This window comes from Strongylocentrotus purpuratus, unplaced genomic scaffold, assembly GCF_000002235.5.
Source record: "Strongylocentrotus purpuratus isolate Spur 01 unplaced genomic scaffold, Spur_5.0 spur5_scaffold_14, whole genome shotgun sequence".
Lineage (NCBI taxonomy): Eukaryota > Metazoa > Echinodermata > Echinoidea > Camarodonta > Strongylocentrotidae > Strongylocentrotus > Strongylocentrotus purpuratus.
The window spans coordinates 21,218,448-21,240,091 of record NW_022145599.1 but is presented as its reverse complement, the minus strand read 5'-3'; the positions used below and the strand labels follow the sequence as shown (position 1 = coordinate 21,240,091).

At 38.1% G+C, this 21,644-nt stretch overlaps 1 protein-coding gene across 1 annotated transcript in view; it reads right to left on the bottom strand.

Moving 5' to 3' along the window:
* The window catches only part of LOC100887911 (caspase recruitment domain-containing protein 11), a 35,047-nt gene that overhangs the window by 8,050 nt on the left and 5,353 nt on the right, over positions 1–21,644 (bottom strand). Inside the window, exons 2-8 of the mRNA XM_030984461.1 lie at positions 15,078–15,269; positions 8,009–8,170; positions 5,756–5,958; positions 4,672–4,776; positions 3,279–3,467; positions 1,902–2,057; positions 562–687 (exon numbers count right to left, since the gene is read on the bottom strand). Of these exons, the coding sequence (XP_030840321.1) occupies positions 562–687; positions 1,902–2,057; positions 3,279–3,467; positions 4,672–4,776; positions 5,756–5,958; positions 8,009–8,170; positions 15,078–15,246 (1,110 nt within the window). The 5' untranslated portion in view covers positions 15,247–15,269. The remainder of the gene's footprint in view (positions 1–561; positions 688–1,901; positions 2,058–3,278; positions 3,468–4,671; positions 4,777–5,755; positions 5,959–8,008; positions 8,171–15,077; positions 15,270–21,644) is intronic.

Genomic DNA, 21,644 nt, shown 5'->3' with positions numbered 1-21,644 from the left:
TGGTTCTATTAAAACGACCATGGCAACAGATCGAGCCTGGGCATGAGGTTCACCGCAAAACCATTTAAACAACAGGCTGTATTGCAAGGCGAATTCAGTCTTTGGTGCTGGTGTGATCACCAAGTCATTGTTTAGCACAAAATTGTTTGGAACAAGCAATCTTCACAACTTGGCCAGTATGACGTCACACTTCGGTACTCATTAAAGGACTATGCAAACATGCTTCCCGGTGACGATATCGGAACGACAAAATACAAAATAAGAAATGTTTTACTCTGATATTTCGATCATTCACGTCACAACATCAAATAAGCTTCAAAAGAAAAGAAAAGAAAATACTTTGAGATTTTAGACATCCCATAACGAGAGGAGGAAACTCCAGTGGCATATACCCATAATGCAATACCAGACCAGTGGTCGGAATGTACAAAGATGGCCACACGTGCCCATGGCTCAAGTGCAGATTTCACTGATGTTTCCTCCTATGCTCTCGACGGGACGGGGCGTGGGTCAGGGATCGACCTCATACGCCACTGAATTCATGCGTCAGCTTATGCTCACCTGTGACCGCTCTGCACTGACTTGCGTCAATTCCTCTTGCGCCATTTCTAGACGCTCCATCACCATATCACGTTCCTCCCTCAGCAAGGTGTCAGCTGTGTCTAACTCTTCATTCTCGGCCTCTAACTGCAATTTTAATCATAAGATAATTCAATTTTAAATTAGTTGTTTCAGTTTGATTCAGTTAGTTGAATCACTCATTGCCATGCGCATATGTCAACAGTCTTTGCGTCCTAGTCGTACACATAAAAATTATGATATAGGCGGGATTTAAAAAAAAAATCTTTTTTTACTATGAAATTATGATGTCATCGCCGTCAATAGCAAATTCTATGACTGAACTTTTGACCAATCAGAGGCTTAGAATCTGGATATGGTATGCAAATGTTCACACTGATTATTATGCTTCTTCTATACTGTTTTACGCTATGATTTGATTGGATGTGTCCTAATCGAATGGTTTCACAGTAGATATACGGTTCGAACCCTTGAGCAAGACTACTGTCCTGTTCTTTGGCAAGATTTGAATATTCATCAGCGTTTTCAACCTTGCCATAGTCACGGCACCCAGTAAAGAAATACACAAATAAAAGTTTCGCGTCACCCGAATCCAGAGACCTGAGGGGCGTTTCACAAAGCCCTTTTTCAATGACAAAGAACAAAAATCAGTGACAAATCTGCTGATAACCAATCAGAAGCAAGGATTTCAGTAGATTATAACACAAATTGTCATTTTGTCACTGCATGATGACAAGTTTTGTGAAACGGCCCCCAGGTCTTCAGGCACTCCTCTCCTTGAAGTCATCCTGTTTGAGAAAGAAAAAAACGGTTCATTATATCTTTAAAACATTATTTGTTCATGAATACACATACCGGTTTTTAAAACTTTGTTTCCACGAAATTCACGTCATTTCTAGAATAGAATTCACTAAAAATGTCTCGCGGCACCCAGGTTGGAAAAACGCTGATCTTCAGTCATGGCATTTGCCATTCACGACCCGGAGCCGTTAAATGGCTTGCTAGAGGAAGTAATTCCTTGTATATACAGTCAGCACCGAAATTGCTAGTGTAGCTAAAGACGGGTAAATATTAGGGCGCCTTGGTTTGGAACACCTTGCGTGGCCTTATGAGTGCTTTATGTCAAACATGTCTGTAGCAGCCGCCCAAGGGAAACGCAAAAAGTGGTCCTTGTAGACAGGTTCCTTCAATGAGAAACCATTTTAAAGGGAAACAAAAAATGTGGTCCTTGTAGACATGTGGTCTTTGTAGACAGGTGGTCACTAAAGCAGGTTTGACTGTATTATCATTCAGAGAAATTTGTTATCCTTTGTTGAACTCACCTTCGTTTTCGCCTCTTGGACCTCGTAGAGTTGTTTACGTACTTTGACTAGCTCATTGACAGTCTCTTCGCACTTGGTCACGGCCTCTTCCTTATCAGCTACCATTATATCCAGTTTGGTCTGATCGTGTACATCGTTGTTCACTGGTGGTTTGTCCTAAATACAGCAGATAAATATGCGAATGGGTTTTGTGATTGAAGACACACTTTGGAATAAAAAAAGACTTATACATGTAGTCAGAGTTTAAAGATAAAGTTAAGTTCTGGTCATGCGATTGCATTGTGAAAGAAACGTTGTGGAATTGATCAGAAAAGGTTGATCATCTAGCATATAAGTATTAATGTGTACTGCAAGGTTATGGAATCATCAAAAATGATAAGAAATGTGGCCAAGTCTTGGTTAAGTTACAAGCAATGTACACAGAAAGATGTATATGGGACTTCACGAACATGTGGAATAAAAATCCGTCCTGATTATACGTTACGTGCCATATTTAGAATATTAAGGCATTTGAAATTAAGAGCCACGCTTTTCAGGGAACATTTTTTATGTGATATGTTCTTCCACACTTGCATAATACAATGATAACGCTCACAAATTATTTTTCACCTATTCCCAGAACTCAACCTTATCTTTAATGGTCCTATATAGCATCGTTAATGAAATGTATCGAATGTCGATCTGTAAATAGATAACCAAATAATATCGGGTGAAACTAATGTCAAGACAATGAAGCTCGTATATAGTTCAAGAAATTCAAGGCTATATTTTCTACATCTTCTGGACTTTCGAGCTGACCAAACCTCGGCAAATCAATTTCTTGATGCCGTAGTATTAATCGTTTCGAGTTGAACTTCATCAAAATTTTGTAAAATGTTTGAAAATGTTAAAATTCAACAACATTTAGGAAAAGGCTTGAACATATTTAATTAATGTAGATTTTAATTATTGCGACGGTTTTTGTTGAGGCACTGTTACTTGCATATTTCTGTGTGGGTAAGGGTGTGTGTGCATATGTGTGAATATTTGAAAAGTAACTAATAATTTTAAGTTAGATCAATGGGAAGCCGAGATGATAGGTTGCTTTTGTCGATAAAATTTATACCTCAATTAAAAAATCTATGACAAATGTATTTTCCGAATATATCTGGCTGAGGCTGGTGGAGAAGCTCTGGGTCAAAGATTTAAAATAAAATTTAAAAATCGTTTATTTCCATTTCCAACAAAATAAAATAAAGTACATGGGATTGCATTGTACATAGTAAAACAATGAAACTTAACAATATATTTGTAATTGGTCTACAATGTACAAAAGGCATATAAAACAGGTTGGTCATGGAGGGGACTGCTGAAAAGGGGACTGATTAAAATCCTTACCTCCATCTTTTTGGCTCGGTCCAGACCTAGTTCATGGAGTTGGTCGACGAGTGACCTCAGGGTTTCGCTGGCTTGCATCCTGTCCGTCGATCTCTCCTGCTCTAACCGTGTTGATTTCTTGCGTTGGAGAGTCAGCCTGGCCTGGGCCTCCCGGACCTTGTTCTCTAAGGCATTGTTTTCCAGGTTCACCTAACCCCCAAATAAAACAAAAATCAAAGATCTTGCGCTAAAAAGTTTCTTCAATAAAGCTTATAATGCGTCTACTACTGCTGTTACTACTACTACTACTACTACTACTACTACTACTACTACTACTACTACTACTACTACTACTTCTACTACTACTACTTCTACTACTACTACTACTACTACTACTACTACCACTACCACTACCACTACTACTACTACTTCTACTACTACTACTACTACTACTACTACTACTACTTTATTATTACTACTACTTCTACTACTACTACTACTACTATTATTATTATTACTACTACTTCTTCTACTACTACTACTACTACTACTACTACTACTACTACTACTACTACTACTACTACTACCCCTGTTGCCACTGCTGCTGCTGCTACTACAGCTACTACTACTCAATATAAGTGACTTTGTTGTAAGAGGTTACAATAATAATAATTATTGAATGTGGGATACTACAAGTGTTTCGCAGGTAATTAAAACCACCATGAATTCTTTAAAATTATCAACCTCTTGTTCCCATTAAAAGATAATCACCACGTCTTCAGTCACATTCTGCGTCAAGTTTTATTTCATTTGCCATGTGATAAACGCAGTGTGATCCTACTGACAACATCCATCGACACTAGATGAGTGAAAGAAATTCATATCTACATCCCTTGGATATGACAGTTCAAAATGTCAAGTACAGCGAGCAATGATAATCATGCATTGTGGTCATTTCTTGAGTCGACTGTGAGGTCCCTATCTATTTTCCTTTTCGTCTCCTGTTATCCGTACGTTGCCCCATTTTCTGTCTTTTCACATATTTATTATTTCACCAAGTTACATAAGCCCCGCTTAATTCTTCTTCCTTTTCTTCTGTGTGGATATTTTATTAGCCATGACACTTGCGCGCTATCACAATTCCCTCTTATTCTGAGTCTCAGGTTCTCCATTCGTGCTCTGACACAACAAATCACAAGATAACCCTTAAAACCTATAAGTACTAGTTTCGCCAGGGGGATTAGACCTCCCTGCAAGGTCACTGACAGGTGGTTACCTCATCGAATCAGCTCTCAATTAACATTTAAAAAAGAGGATCGTGGGGGACCAACAGGCACTGATTAGGCATTGTTTGTTATATAGAGGGCGCATGTAGCTATACGTAGTGCAGTGTGGCTTTGAATAAGACGCTCACCTTTCTGAGTTTATCGTTGGACGAAATCAACTGCGTCTGGGCCTCGTAAGCTTTCGCCTGAAGATCACATATCTGAAATCGCTTCCACTGGATTTCGTCCTTTAACTGGATAAAATAAATATAAATTGGAAAATAAGGTAATAAAGAGGTGACGAGATGGGTCAATGGTAGAGACTTTAAATTGGAAGAACCCAATTTGATTCGCTGGTGCGCTTTGGTAAGGCATTAAATCCTCATAACCAAGTCTATCGGAGAGGACTTAAAGCAGTCGGTCCCCTGGTTACTTACTATGATACACATGCTTTATTATCAGTCAGTGAAATAATTCTTCAAACCTACCGATTGTCTGCACATGAATCGAACTGTTCATTCAATATGCATATAATTATGTCAACTTAACTCAAATTTTACATTCCACTCGCAAATCTTTTTTTTTTTTTTAGCTGTTTGTCTCCGATTAGTTAATTACAGAGGCTCTACAATTTATTCATACGAGTTTTATTTTACATCCTATCTGAGAGATTGCCAAGGTTGACAGTAAAGTGAGATGTACGGCAACTAGGGCAAGCGAAAGATTAGCAGAAGTGTCTATCATAATTATAGTCGTATAGGTTTACCTTTTTTGATTTTACGAGTCTTCTATGCATGCTTGTAGCTCTATTGAAAATCAAAAAAGGGGTTTGGGGATTAAAGTTATTCCCCACCCCCCAAACTTTGTTCCCCTCGATTAGCTTCTGCTATAGGCCTATATAATACCCAACTATGGCTTAAAGGTAGAATTCGTTAACCCTATAAACAGGAATGTACAGTAGAAAAGGAGAAAAGAAAACGAAACAAACCTAGAAATATAATAGGTTCTATTTAGAGGTCATATTCAATATCAGCATGGTGTCAAACGGAAAATATTTTCACAATTCACCCTCATTCAGTCATTTTAGTTGTGTCCACTCAGGGAACTAGAGTGTTTGTTCCCCCATAACATTGCAATAACTCACAATATATATTTGTTGTTTGCTTTGGGTTAAAGGGCCCCTCCCCCTATACTGCCCCGGAAAAAATTAAACGCCCATGGTTGAGGTCTTACCTTTTGTACTTCTCCTGTTTCTGACTGTAGCACGTCGAGTTGCTTTTTCATGGTTTCATTCACGTGCTTCAGCTTGAGTTTCTCCTCGAGTCCCTTGTCATAGGTCTTGGTGAATTTCTCAAGCTCTCTCCTCAGGGAGATGTTCTGCTGTTTCTCCTTCTTGTAAGCCTCCATCAGATCCAGCGAGATCCGATCGTCGTGGCCTAGGAAAAAGAACGGGAGACGAAGCCGCTTGAACTTGAGTTTATTCATGTCATCAGGCACGTAGCCAGAGTTTGATGTTTGGGGGGGGGGGGGGGTGCACATAATATTGTAATCGATCGAGGTCAAAAAAGGGGTCTAAAAAAATGCAACCGATCCTGGAAATTTAGGGGGGCACGTGCCCCCCCCCCCCCCCCGTCGTGGCTACGTGCCTGCATGTCAAACGGCCATTGATCTACATGATACATCATGAACTCTGTATTGTGACCAAGTGTTAACCCCCCCCCCCCCCCTGCATCAAAGATGACGTAAAGCTTGACTGATCACTGTCGAAGAGTAAATGCTGCTTCTATTTTCTGCAAGCCTCCACTAGATATAGCAAGATATGATCGTCGTGGGCTTCGAGAAAGAATAAGAAGATGAACACGTTTGAATTTCAGTGTTTTTTTAAAAAAATATGATCATGGCCCTATACGTTGTTACCCCCGCCACAAGGTAGCGTTGGTGATGTCATGTTCATGTTAATTTTAAAGAGATAAACGCTTTCTAATTATTTCAGAGGAGGACAGGGCATGGGTGGTGGTTCATACTAAGATGTGCCGACTACAACTTGACCACAATATTTGTCCTCAATTACCCACCACCCGGGCCACCACCCTTGCTATGATCATGGGTGTTTGATGTTAAAGCTTTCAAAAGAGTTGGGCAAAAAGATTACTTTTTTAAAAACAATACCGAGTAACATACTGTCTACTATTTTTTTGATGCAAAGTTAACCAACTGATGTTGCGCATTTTAAATGAAAAGTGGTAGGACAAATGCAATTGAACTGGCAACGGATGAACTGTCTAGCCTCACCCAAGACATGAGTAAAAACAACGAAAGTTCACAAACTCTAGTTAACCATTCATGGTGAAAAATGCCTTTAAAAAAGGTGGGGTGAGGGGAGGGGGGAGGATAAAAATTGGCAAAACGTGTAATTGTTTGGCTGTTGACACCCATGCTCCGACAACTGGTGATCAAATCGCTACAACAAAGCTCTGTAAGTGTATATATACATGTAAGATGATAAAAGTACATAAAACATAGATGCTTTCAGGATATACTTTCCTTGAACAGAGAGGGTTATGTGATTATAAGACTAACATTTATATTCATCAATAATCTATCAGTACTTTATTAATACTTATACAGGAAGTTAACAGGAAGTTTAAGTGTTTATTTATTTCACGGTCACTTTTCAATACATTATCAGTGAGTACATTTGAGTATACGGAGTATATAGTCACCATCAGACTTGCTAGTCTAGATTTCAACCAATCGATATTATAGTATTTGTAACTTTATGAATTATTTCGTCTTAATAAATGTTATGCTCTCACTTCAATTATAATAAACTTGACTGATTATTGACTATCTGTACATGAGAAAGTAGAATTTGTATCGTTAACTAATCCCAACCCACAACAAAATCTTGTTTGACTTCAGTCATTTAATAATGATAATAATGATAGTAATAATATTATGATAATAATAATGATATTAATAATAACAATAATACAAATAATAATCAGCATTTTGTATTACCTTTTCATTGATAATTGTAGTATTTCCATAGTGGAAACGATTCGATTTGATCTGATTTAATTTGATAAATTGACACATTTAAAGGTAAAGACCAGTTATGGTCATGCGATTGCATTGTGAAAGAAACGTTGTGGAATCGATCAGAAAAGGTTGATCATCTAGCATCTAGCATCTGCAAGGTTCTGGAATCATCAAAATGATAAGAAATTTGGCCCATTCTTCGTAAAGTTACAAGCACTATACGGCAGAAAGATGTATATGGGACTACACTATATCTCTCTCAGACCATGAGAGAAACAAATTTACCGAATATATGAATTAGTAGGCGGTTTCCCGGCAAATTTGTTATCATCATGTATTAGTCAAAACATATTCTTTCACATGATTGGTAATGAGAGCTTCCATTTCATTTTTGAAATTGGGGCATTTCCAATACTGGTCTTTACCTTTAAGGCAACAACTTACATTCACACGAGCAAGTCTTGCTGAGGCCAATCGTCCATGATTTTGGTTCCGGGTTAATACCGGTGATGTTCTTGTATAGATCCGGGTGATCGGCTTCCATGCATTCTAGGAGCAGTTTGTAGGCCACGTGACCTCGTTCTCGCACGATGTCGAGAAATTGACCTGGTCAAAGTGTAAGGTTCAAAGTTCAAGGTTTAAGGTTCAAGTTCATAATGCATTAGAATGAGACTTCCAACAACATTTCATTTGAATGCGTTATTAATGTAGAAAAATTGGGAAATTGATTAGTTTTGAGATCGTTATATTTATGATCTTGTTCTCGCAAAGGGAAGGGCTAACAAATCTAGCACTTGAGTACCAAGATTCATTGTGGACGACGTTATCGAAATAAGAATGCGTAAAATTATACCCAATATTTGGTTGAAAATGAGGTTTTATGCTTGTTAGGTAAAATTTGACACAATCTTGGGAAATATTTCATCCAAAAAACGTGCATTTTCTCCTTTCAGCTTAAAGGGCGTCCCTTTAAGCTTTTGCTTACAGTCGTCGTTGTATTGTGTAAACATATTTTGTGCAAGTTGGACGCAATATAGCGCATGTTGCTTTGTTAGGCAAGCACCCAACAAAGAATGTACATCAGAGTGTGACCAATTGAAACCGAATAATGCAATCATATACATACGTGTGAAATATCAAATTAAACATATATCTTTTTTAAAATAACACTATTTGAATCATACAGTATTTATTATCAATTGTTAAAATAAAATACTGAACGCATGGTTACACTTACAAAACCATGCCTATAAACAAAAGCAAAAACAAATAAATAAACCTAGAAATGCTAAAATATTTAGAGAAGGAACAATGTAGAGTAGGCCTATTGCACTTTTGAAAGTTTACAAAAAGGTTGCATACATATATGTTAATTGATATGTAAATTAATATATGTAAATGCTCCCCATGCATATATATATATATATGGCTTCTGTATGTTTACTTCAAGGTTTTGTCTCGTGTTTTCTAGTAATAGATATATTATTTTTGAAAAAAATTCTGATATAATATATACTTTTGAATATATAAGTTTTTTTGTATTTAAAACTCCGGTCTACGATATATATCATATACATATTGCATAAACGCTTTTTGTTAATATCCTTCTCATCGCGCCATGTCAAATTATCGACGATCTTCTTCATCATTTTTTGTACGGAACCTATTCTTTACAAGCTTTGCTTTTTATTAGGTTTTGTCATATTTCACTGTCAATATATATATCCGTCTTCTTGTGAAAGCTGTTAAATAACTCGATCAATAACTAACTTTGTAACAGGATTTAGTTTTCTTTTGTATGATTATAATTTATGAAGAACTGTTTTATGTTGTAATATGGAAAACAATAAACTGAAAATGAAACTGAACTGAAAAGTATTGAATCCAAAGTCCAAACTCGTCCTCGGTACCCAAGTCTACCGAACGTGCAATTTCTATTTATTATTTGTTCAACATTTTTACCGGATTCGCTTACTTCATGGAAAATGCACTTAAAAGTAGTTTTCTTGAATGCACTCCGATTTCATCTTCATTTTTCAAACAACTTCATCAATATCGAGTGAGTAACTATGTTGGCTATTAAATTCAGAGTTCATTTTATTTGTTCTAGCGAGGTGGAAGCTGGAATTCACATATATTATCAGGGGGAAATGAGACAAAAGAATAAAATCCATCTGCAAACATTATAGCCTACGTCATCGAAGCTAGTTTTAAAAAATACCATTAAAATACAAAGTAAAACAACATTCTTTTATTAGGACAAGTTAATTTAATCATTTTCTTCCCAGAATATAATATAGGGCTAAATGCGGGCCTAAATCTGTTCAGAGATATCATCTTCCTCTCTCTCTCTCTCTCTCTCTCTTTCTTTTTCTTTTCCTGGCTTTCTCATTCCTTACAATTAATATGTATCTCCTCCTTCTCTCGTTCTGTTCTTCCCTCTTCACCCCTTAACCTGTCACTCTGTCTCTCTTTCCCATTCTGTGCAACTATTATCCCACGGTTATCTCTACAAAATGTTTATTCACTTGATTTCCGATACGCATTTTCGAAATCTCTAACGACTGACGAAATAGCTGGAAAAAGAATGAAAAATTCTAGTATCAGTTTTCAAACCATACTGGGGAAAAATAACGGGACATTCCCCTAGTTTCAGTTTGCCGAAGCCGAAGGTCGGCGGGCTCAATTTCCGTTTAAACAAGTGTCTGAAGTTAGACTCTCACGCCATCTATTATGTGTACTTTAGAATTGTGTATACATGTGAACAATTGTTTTTTTTAAATGGGGATATGGCTTGCTGAACACAGATGCATGTAGTCTAGTAGATATTAGTGACTTTTAGATTGAGTGGGCGAGAACGGCGTGAACGTCCACCGATCATGCGTGTCCATGTCATCGTTATAATATTTATTCCTATTTCTTGATATCAAGAATTGGATACTTGATATCAATATATGATTTTCTATTGTAAGCAATGGTAATTCTTGATATCAAGAAATAGGAATAAATGTGAAAACGGCTTGTCATAGACACACATGATCAGTGGAAGTTCACGCCGTTCTCGTACGTCCACTCAATCTAAAAGTCCTTAGTAGTCTCCGGTATGTGAACCACGGACTTGCTGAAAAACAGCCCTGTGGCTGATAGCAGATGTTCTAACTGTGGTAAAAAAGAGAAAAACTAATGACCTTTGGCAAGACATTAATCTACAATTGCAACACTCCACCAAGGTGAGGTAAATGGGTACCTGACAGGAATTAGTTCCTTGAAATGGTGGAACCAGGGACTTGTCTATCAAGTCCCTGGTGGAACGCTGTAACGGCAGCCGTGCTAAAACAAGGGTCACAACAAAGGAGCGCCACACTCTAAATTTAACAACGGTTGACCCATTAATTTGTATGTGCTTGAACAATTTCAAAGCGGATAAACCATTCAACATTCAACAGTAAGAGACAAAATTGTTTGCTAACAAGCGGATAAATTGATTGTTTAACAATAAATGCTAAATTTACCTGCGTTTCAAGTGTTTGAATTCACCTATAAATGTATGTTTAAGTGCATGTGTTTGGATATTGGGGATAAAAGCATGTTAGTAAACAAACGTTAACATTTTTACATTGCAGGCAATGTGCCACACATGAACGCTATTCAAGACTCCACTATTATTATTATTATTATTATTATTATTATTATTATTATTATCATATTATGTTATACTAATAAAGACCGAAGTATTTGGAGAGACACTTGAAGTAGAACTCTGATTGGGTCACTGAACCTGTCATAAACTGACAGATCACTGCTGATGATGTTATACAGTGCGTCCCCCAAAAAACGAAACCGAGAATGTTCGATTTTTTTAAATTATAACTTAGCCACAATTTAAATAATAAATGACACATATTTGTAAAGCTTAGATCCTCCTCTCATTTTGATGCGACTCATAATAATGCATATTTCACGCATGAGGGATTAAAAGCAATTTGAGGAAAGGAAACCAAAAAGCCATTCGGTATCTGAATTTCAAAGAAAAACAAATCACATTTCTAGAAAGTTCATTTCCTGCCCTTTCATAATTATGATATCTCAAGCACGAAAAATGAGCCAGGAATAACGAAGTTGTGTTTGATTAAAGTAATGCATGAAGTCTTTAGTCTTTTTGCTGCATGTCTGATCGTCAACGCAACGGAGTTAAGTCTTTTGTCAACTCTGTTTGTTGCTATGGCAGGCAGCCAGTAAAACGAATTCGTTTAATCAAATTATGGAAATGCAGGCACAGAACTTTGTTGAGTTTCCTTACGTTTGATTACACATTGGTTCACAATCTGTAAATATCAGAACTGTCTAAATACCTTTAAAGACTAAAGATACATGATCGCTAAGAAGGCAAGAGTACTTGTATGAAAGCAAAAAGTGGATCTACACCTAATTTGACACTTTACCACAATCCCTAAAGCCTTGAGCAGAGCCTAGATCTGTCGGTTTCTGCCAGGAGCGGCTAAAGTACAGATCCTATTGTGGTCTCTGAGTGTTGACGCTGTAACGCACAACGACCAATTATTTATTATGAATACACAATGAAAAGATTGATTATCATTGCATTCCACAGAACAAGTAAATACAGGCCTACAGCTGAGAAGGGTCGGGTAATTTAAGGGAAATCAAACCTTGATAGCAAGCTACTCTAAAAGAAAGCAGAAAAATCGGAGAAGCAAATCGGTGAAAGTTTGAACGAAATCGGACCCCAAAATATGAAAAAGTTATGAATTTCGAAAGTTATAATCACTATGTACGGGCACTTCAAATGTGCTGAATAGGCAGTATCGCTTTCATTAAGTGCCGGACAACTTTCACATTAATTGTTTCAACACAAAAAAATGATTAAAAGGTCAATTTCTTTTAAAATACTATGATTCTTTCCTTTTTAGAGAACCTTTAAAGGTTCTATGTCCCATTTGCAGTCCCCAAAAATGAAAAAGTTAGTTTCCAACGGCATTTGGAAGAAAATACTAATTTAGAACTTCCCTAACAAAAAAAAAAAGGGGGGGGGGCTTGAAAATGTCTTTAAGTGGGAAATGAACGAATATTAGTTGTCGAATCGACTTAAGAGCTATAGAGCCAGTAAGTAATAGTCTGATTTTCAGACTATTGTACCTAATGGTCGTACGTTTTATGCTACGCAAAGATTCAATCAGTTTAATTTTGGCCATTACAAGGAGTGGGTTATTGATGTAGACAAATGCTCATGTACCCGTTACAGCTCATTTTTGTATGTTATCACCAAAGAAGAAAAAGCCAGTCAGTCACTCAATAGTGTCTGACAGTGAAGTCTAGCAAGTAAACGGGTTTCTTTGCAGAATTTGAATATTATGACACTGCTAAACGTTTAAATTTCACAGATAGGACACACATGACATATTCATAATTCCTGCAAAGTTCTACAGAATTTGATTTTGGCTGCAAAAGGGACAGACTTTAATGATATATGCACAATACATTTTGAGACGTGCCCCAAGGAAGAAGGCGTTTAGGAGTAAAACAAAAATGTATGATATTTTCGTACACAACAAACGGGAGAGTAGTCCGTGCATATACGTCACATTCAAGTAACCAAATTTCCAATTTTCGATTCGCATATAATTATAGTGATCCCATATTTCAAATACTCACAACTTTCTTATTATTGGTCCGAATTATATCAAACAACCGCCATTCTTTTTCTTTTATTTCTCCGTTTTCATATACAAATTACATTATTACAAGGGTGGGATTGCCCTTAAAACTATTTACTTAGGTCAACTCGGTGATGAGGTGTCAAGTTTTATACAGTGCCAACTGAAGAAAAAAGGGACCTCTAAAGTCAAAGTAACTACTTTACAATCCTATCATCAGATAGTCTTGAATTTGGCGTTCTAAAAGACGTATTTGATACAAGAAAATTACTGAGTATTTGCGATCGATTCAACTATATAGGCCGTAAACTTTCGCCGAGGCCAAACCTTCCCTATACTGCGGAGTATCATAGATATGGAAGTGTGTTTATTGAAATGCTGTTTTATAAGGGGGTGGTTTGGGTAACCATAATAGTGTGTAACTCCCCTCCTCTATAATCAATTCGGGAAAATTTCGGAGAGGCGCTGTTTTGTTCATTTTGTTTGTTTTGTTTGTTTGTGTGTATGACTGTTGTTTGTTATCATGACGGCATTTTAAATGCGACCCCCTAACATTCCAACTTGCCTGGTGACGCATCTATTACCAGAACCTCAAGATAACCTTTACATATATATTATATTAGAATCTATTTCGAGTTTTAAATTGTAAAGAAAGGAAATGAAAGCAAGGAAATGCTACAAGGAAGAAACCTATAACTTCAATTGCACTTTACCGGACACGTTAAGCGGAAATGTTAAAACCACGAGTCTCAGAGCAGAACACGTTTTGTAGACAACCTGACACGGTCATTAATTTAAACTGTTTATCTTCACATGCAATGCGTAAAACGATGGATTATACTGAATATACTGAAAATATACTTAAAGGGAAAGAGTACTCTCATTTCTAGCTCAAAGCAGCTGAGCGTCGCTTAACCATTCTGGATTGAAAGGGAGATGGTGAGGGTGTATTTGCGAGTATGTTGGGCCCAGTTCTATCTGTGGTCTTCATCTTTAAAGTATTGAAGCGAATAAAGTCTTTGCACAGGTGCATAACTAGAGGCGCCATTTAAACCTTTATCAAAATGATGTCATATTGTATACCGTAACCATTCTATGACACAATGGCGCCGAGTTGGATGTGCCGGATGATGGACACACAGATTCAATCAACAAATTCGATTAGTCTTAATAGATTTTGCGTTTTGAAATAATCATCTAGAAAGTTGCAGGATACAAATCCTATCTAATTCATATCGTTGACAGAACGCAGATCGAGAGATTTTGATGATACTGAAAACAGTCACAAATGATAAACATAAAAATTGACCTGCCTTGTAACCAAACGTTTTCTCTACTAATCCTGCAGCCTTGTAATATCATTATTATGACAACATTTGGTTTTTACTTGTACTTATTTTTTTTTTGTAGTTCGCTTTCAGGAAACTTGTGAACAGCTGTAATAATTACCTCTTTTAGCATTCGATTCGTTAACGCGGGAGTTTTATGGATAAATACATTTATGATTATGTTTTATGAATGTGTATGTCAAATGTTTCCAAGGTTGTTCTAAAGTAAACATCAGTTTTTGGAACGAGATTTTTTTATTTTGCATGTGCACGATGAGAGAGAGAGGGGGGGGGGGGGGGGAGGGAGGGAGGAGATGGGATACATAAGTCAGGAAAATAGAGACCAAGAGAGAGAGAGAGAGAGAGAGAGAGAGAAATATTAGGGTCTACATGACTTTTTCATTTTTTCATTTTTTGTATTTGTCGATTGTTGTTGAGGGTATTTGCAAAGCTTGCGGAAATTAAGGGCAAATTCTTCAAATGACCCAAATATCAGATCACAAAAATACTAACCTGCTTTTTTGTCCCGTGTGGGATTTTTCGTCTCGTTGTTTATGACTTGTGTGTCGCTCTCGTCCAGGATTCGCTCGCTCCGAAACTTTTCGAAGTACCGATCCGGTCGGAGAACTCGGGTCATCTCGAACCGATGCGACTGCAGCTCGTCCTCCCAGTTCGGATCCATTGTAGTCCTATCCGTATCGTGCTCTAAAATGGGGGAAATAAGAGTTGAATGTTGTAGATTAATAAAGAAAGAAAGAAAGAAATACACAAATAAATAAATAAAATAATTAACAAATTATTGAATAAATGAATACAATACTAAATTTCTAAATTACTTCTATTAGGGGCCTATACTACTACCACCACTACTACTACTACTACTACTACCACCGCTACTATTACTACTTTACTACTTCTAATACTTATACTAACAAGTAACAATACGACCAAATAATAATAGCTCGTTCTTAAATAGCGCTTTTCAAGACCGCAGGCTCTCTCAAAGCGCTTTACAGATATTATATTAGGCCTTGTGACGTTTAACACTGATATGCATCCGGGTGCACACGAGGCGTCAATGCTCTGCGCCAAAATAATGATCCGTATATACCCATCGCGCTAGAAGCGTGATTCCCTAACGCAGGACAACGCTCGCGACTGGCGAGGTTTTTTTAAACGAAATGGTCTATGTAAATTAACTAATTTACCACACTAGTGTTATGTCAAATCAGAAACCAAAAAGTCTGGGTCAGGCCGCGTTCTGTAAACTACTTCTAGAGTCTTCGTCTGAGCCTTTCATGTCCACTTATCAATTCGAATGTCTTTGATAATAGCGCCTGAATAGAAAATGCAGCCGGCCCGTACACGAGGTGTCGATTCGATTGCGTCAATAAAGCCTACTATTGTCAATCTAGCTCGTGAATAAAATTAGCCCGGATTTGTTAGTCATCCGACCCATGTTAACGCATTTTTCAAACTGCAATCATATTTTGTTTGTATGATATCCCCCGTGATGCGGTTTTTTTTTTTACACACTTGTGAGAGAATATCCCCAACTCATGGCGCGTCAAGACTGCACCATTCGCTGACGCAGTTATTCGCTGACGCAGTCATACGTACAATTTGGGGGGAATGCATACGAGCGTCCGTTACTTTTTAAGGGAGAGCAGTATAGACGAATATGTAATGAATCATAAGTTCACGTACAGGATGTTAGATATGGTAGCAGATTGTTGAATGTGATCACGCAATGATCAACGGCATTCTTGGATCGGAAGGGGGTGTCTGTAGAGGAAATGTTTCCAGCAGTAATATTGTTGTTAGCCTACAATATTGCGATAAAATCAACTTTGGTCATGAAATGTTATTTAATTGTTTCCTTCCGCATGAGATATAGCTCATAATGAGCCCCGAATTATCTTGTTTTCATGATAAGAACGCTCTTATTTCAAGGGTGGATCCGTGTTTTGTCTTTGTATTTTGTACTTTTCGTAGATGGAAGTACGTTCACCTGTCCAAGATGGATCCGTGTTGTCTTTGTTGTGTTGACTTTTTGATGATGAAAGTACGCGTTCACCTGTCCAAGATGGATCCGTGTTGTCTTTGTTGTGTTGACTTTTTGATGATGAAAGTACGCGTTCACCTGTCCAAGATGGATCCGTGTTGTCTTTGTTGTGTTGACTTTTTGATGATGAAAGTACGCGTTCACCTGTCCAAGATGGATCCGTGTTGTCTTTGTTGTGTTGACTTTTTGATGATGAAAGTACGCGTTCACCTGTCCAAGATGGATCCGTGTTGTCTTTGTTGTGTTGACTTTTTGATGATGAAAGTACGCGTTCACCTGTCCAAGATGGATCCGTGTTGTCTTTGTTGTGTTGACTTTTTGATGATGAAAGTACGTTCACCTGTCCAAGATGGATCCGTGTTTATAATTATGTTTGTCTTTTTTGGGGGGTACTTTTTGTTGTTTAAGTATAGCCTGGGTTTCCTGTTCCCAAGTTGCTCCTTGAGGATCCATGCATTCGTACAGGTTCTCGATTTATTTTCAATATCTTTATTTTAGTCGACACAAGTTGACAGTAATCATTTGACATCATATCGAGACTTTCATTGGATACAAAAAGTAATCAGATGCACAAATTGTTTGAACTCCAATGATCGGGGTATTAATAGAACACATAGAACAGGTGGAGACAAATTATTTGGCATGATGTCATAACTACATCTGATTCATTCTAGTGATTAAAGATAAACTCCAGTACTGGTAAAAAAAAAAATAATAATTCTCACAGAATCAAACGAAACTTACACTGAATGTTCAAGATTACAACTAAATAACATGTGCCAAACAATTTTGGAAGAAAATGTATACTGGCTGAGTAATGAGCATAGAAAGACAAGGAAATCAAGGTAGTACTAGCCCCGACACCATGTGTGTTGTCCCATATATAGCTTTCTATTTGAGTGCTTGTTACTTTACCAAGACTCGGTCAAATTTATTATGATTTTGATGACTCCAGAACCTTGCAGTGCACACCAATACTTACATGCTACATGATCAACTGTTTCTGATCCTTTCCACACCTTTTCTTTCACAATGCAATCGCATTACCAGTACTAAAGTTTATCTTTAAAGGTAAAGACCAGTTATGGTCATGCGATTGCATTGTGAAAGAAACGTTGTGGAATCGATCAGAAAAGGTTGATCATCTAGCATCTAGCATCTGCAAGGTTCTGGAATCATCAAAATGATAAGAAATTTGGCCCATTCTTCGTAAAGTTACAAGCACTTTACACAGAAAGATGTATATGGGACTACCCTATATCTCTCACAGACCATGAGAGAAACAAATTTACCAAATATATGATTTAGTAGGCGGTTTCCCGGCAAATTTTTTATCATCGTGTATTAGTCAAAACATATTCTTTCACATGATTGGTAATGAGAGCTTCCATTTCATTTTTTAAAATTGGGGCGTTTCCAATACTGGTCTTTACCTTTAATAAAGCCTTTTTAATATTTGTCCAGGGTCTAGACTTCCCCTTTCGCTATTTGTTTGATGAATACATCATATCCTGTTTAGATCTACGTCACGTACTCTGTGTCACACCAGACGACTGTCTGAGCATGGACCTACTACATGGTCTGAGCCTCTGAGGTAAACGCGGGTAGACATTCCTTCTCAAACAAGAGGAGATGAGCGCGGTGCCATTTAAATTACAATGCATGTCTGCGGTAATCACGAGGTACATGGTAACACGTCCACAGTGAAAAAGTGCACGCTATCTCTACAACAGTACACAAATAAAAATAACAAAAACAAAAAGAAAAAAGAGAAAACTTCGCCAGACAGCGCCGCTCATTCATATTCATATTCATATTCATATTTATTTCATTTCCAACAGAAAGGTAAACAAAGATATTACATTTTTTCATACATAACTCATTTTTTCAGGAAACTATACAAATAAAATTTGCACATAATAAAATTATTACAAGAAATTCTTAACTTCTGAGGAAATGGGGGGGGGGGGGGATCCACTAAAAACGATGCTTGTAGTTTGTGGATCCCCCAGAAAAAAATAAAATTGACGATGTCTACACGAAATATATTTCTTATAAACAATTTAAAAAAATTCATGAGACAAATTGAAAATCAAGGTTCAATGTGATCTATTTGTATTTCAAATTTTCAATGTTATCGCGAAATCTAGGTCAAACACGTTGCTGAACATATATTGACATATATGTTCAGCAAATTGACCTCATTGTTTACATCCATCTTCACGGCCGATCACGTACGTGAATCAGGGAGAAGACTTCCGGTTTCTACCCCGCGAGCGTTTAGATCTATGCTCAAACAACGGATCACACGGGATGCCCTCAGGAGGCTGTGCCGTGTCGTGCTCCCGGCCCCCCCCCCACTCAGTGTTATTTAGGGTACGCATATGCTCGTACCCTTTTTTTGAAAGCACCCCCTATCTGAGGACTGCCAACATTTCCGAACCCCCCTTTCGCGGGCTTTTCGCGTGCTTTTCCTGCCTTGGAGACCCCCCTAAATCAGGAAAAATGCTCAATGTATACCCCCCTAAATTCGGAATAATTTCTCAGGAGTCCAAAGAGATGAGAGAAAAAAAGAAATACACCCCCTTTTTAAAGAAATCTCCGGGTGAAAAGTCAAATACACCCCTTTTTTTACAATTCTCGGGCCGGACTTTGTCGCACGAAAAGTACCCCTTTACCGGACATTTTGGCAACACGCATGCGGTCATTCCGACCTCTGAGTGGGGGGGGGGGGGGGGGGGGGCCGGGGTCGTGCTAGACCGTCAGGCGTGAATTTTGGAAAAAGGACGGCACGGGGTATAATAAGCCCTATTTGTCTGAATTCGAAGCGAAGCGCGGAAGCTTTGACGTTTCCTTAAATTATTAGAGAAAGAAGACGATTCGTTGTACCGTTCTCGACTCGTCTAAATAAAGTTTTCATCTTCCGCGCGAGAAAGGAGGACGATTTTAAACCCCGACCCCCCCCCCCCCCCCCACTCAGTGTTATTTAGGGTACGCATATGCTCGTTCCCTCTTTTTGAAAGCACCCCCTATCTGAGGACTGCCAACATTTCCGAACCCCCCTTTCGCGGGCTTTTCCTGCCTTGGAGACCCCCCTAAATTTGGAAAAATGCTCAATGTACCCTCCTAAATTCGGAAAAATGCTTAATTTACCCCCCTAAATTCGGAATAATTTCTCAGAAGTCCAAAGAGATGAGAGAAAAAAGAAAAAACACCCCCTTTTTAAAGAAATCTCCGGGTGAAAGTCAAATACACCCCATTTTCTTACAATTCTCGGGCCGGACTTTGTCGCACGAAAAGTACCCTTTTACCGGACATTTTGGTAACACGCATGCGGTCATTCCGACCCCGGAGTGGGGGTGGGGGGCAGGTTTTGAACCTCTGATTTCTTTAGCTGATATTATAGGAAAGTAAAACTTCGAGAAAATACAAGTATTGTAATTTTAGTCACTCTCGAAGTCGTCACAGCGGATAAAAAGTCACAGTTCGTAGGGAAAACTTGTCGGCCGACCGACAATATACATCTCACCGACTTCAAACTTCTGCATTGACAGTACACGAGGATCGAGCAAGAATACCGACGCAGCTGACCCGACACAGCAACATTATTTACCCGTGTCTTTCTTGCTCCCTCGACGAGACGACTCCACCCAACAACCCCCTTCTCTCTTTGACTCCCACTCCTCCTCTCTCATGCTCTTACCTCCCCTCTCTCTCCTCTCATTCACCCCCGTTTCTTTTGTTTCCCTTTAACTCTTTTTTATTCTTTTTTCCTTTCCTTTCTATTCTTTCTTTTCCTTTCTTTCCTCTCCTCCCTTTTCTTTTTTCCCTTTCCCTCTCTTTTTTTCCCCTCCCCCTTTTCTCTTTTTTTCCCGACGGCAGCGCAATTTTAACGACAATATCCTGACAGGTGGGGGGGGGGGGGGTGTCGCAGCCCCACACCCCCCCCCCCTTTGGAGACGCCCCTACGTACATCCATCGTAGGAAACTCGATGTTGCGTCGTAGATCAGTCATTTCAAGCGAGTGCAGGCGAGTTTACGCGAGTTCAAGCTCGTGGGAACTTGCTTAAGATCTTCAGTAGATCAAGATGGATGCCCGCGATATATGACCTATCAAGTCTCAAGTTTTGCATAGTAGAAAAGTAACTGTTCATTGTACATTGTGTACTTTTTAATTAAAAACTACATGTACTTTATATAAATAGATCAAAGTTGAAATGTAATTTTTCTTTTCTTTAAAGTAAGGACTAATAATGGCTGCATGTGCATAAAAACCATTTGGAAGTGTACAGGTTGATGTCATTGCTTCTCTATTGAAATAATTGTTTACATTGTGAATTTTACATCAAAAGCGCAAGTTGATTTATTTTATATTGTCAACAACTTAGATAGTAATCCCCATCGCACTCCAAAATGCTCAAGGGGTTACAATTTTACAATACTTGTTTAGGAGTACGCTTTTTCGGGGCGGGGGGGGGGGGGGGAACCACGCGAAATCCCCATTTATGGTGTATTTTGGCTTTAGATGAAATCCTCGTTCAGGGGGTTTCTGGAAAACTTTTGGTCACGCATGCCCACGTTATTTCTACATCACTGAGACCCCCCCAAAAAACACAAAAACTTGTACCATACCTTTATTTTCCATAACAGTGTCGATATATAGGTGAAAACTACATTTATATTAATTTTAGATGTTTTCTTTTATTGCTTTATCTGTACAAATCGAACTTTGGACTACGCAGGTCGCGGGAGATATATTTCTGCTATTGTTATTATGACGTCACAATAGCCGCATTCACCTTGCATGCATGTCAGAAATCTAAACGCTGTTAGCTTTAATCGGTCTGCGGGAGTGGGGGCAATGTTAGAGATGAAAAGTAATACGTCTAGTAGGAGAAGTTCAATAGACCATTTTCGAAATGATTTAACCTGTAATTTATGCAATTCCCAATCTGACAACTGTGATAAAATCTATACATAAAAGGAGAATGTAATAGCTCTTTGCTAGGAAAAAC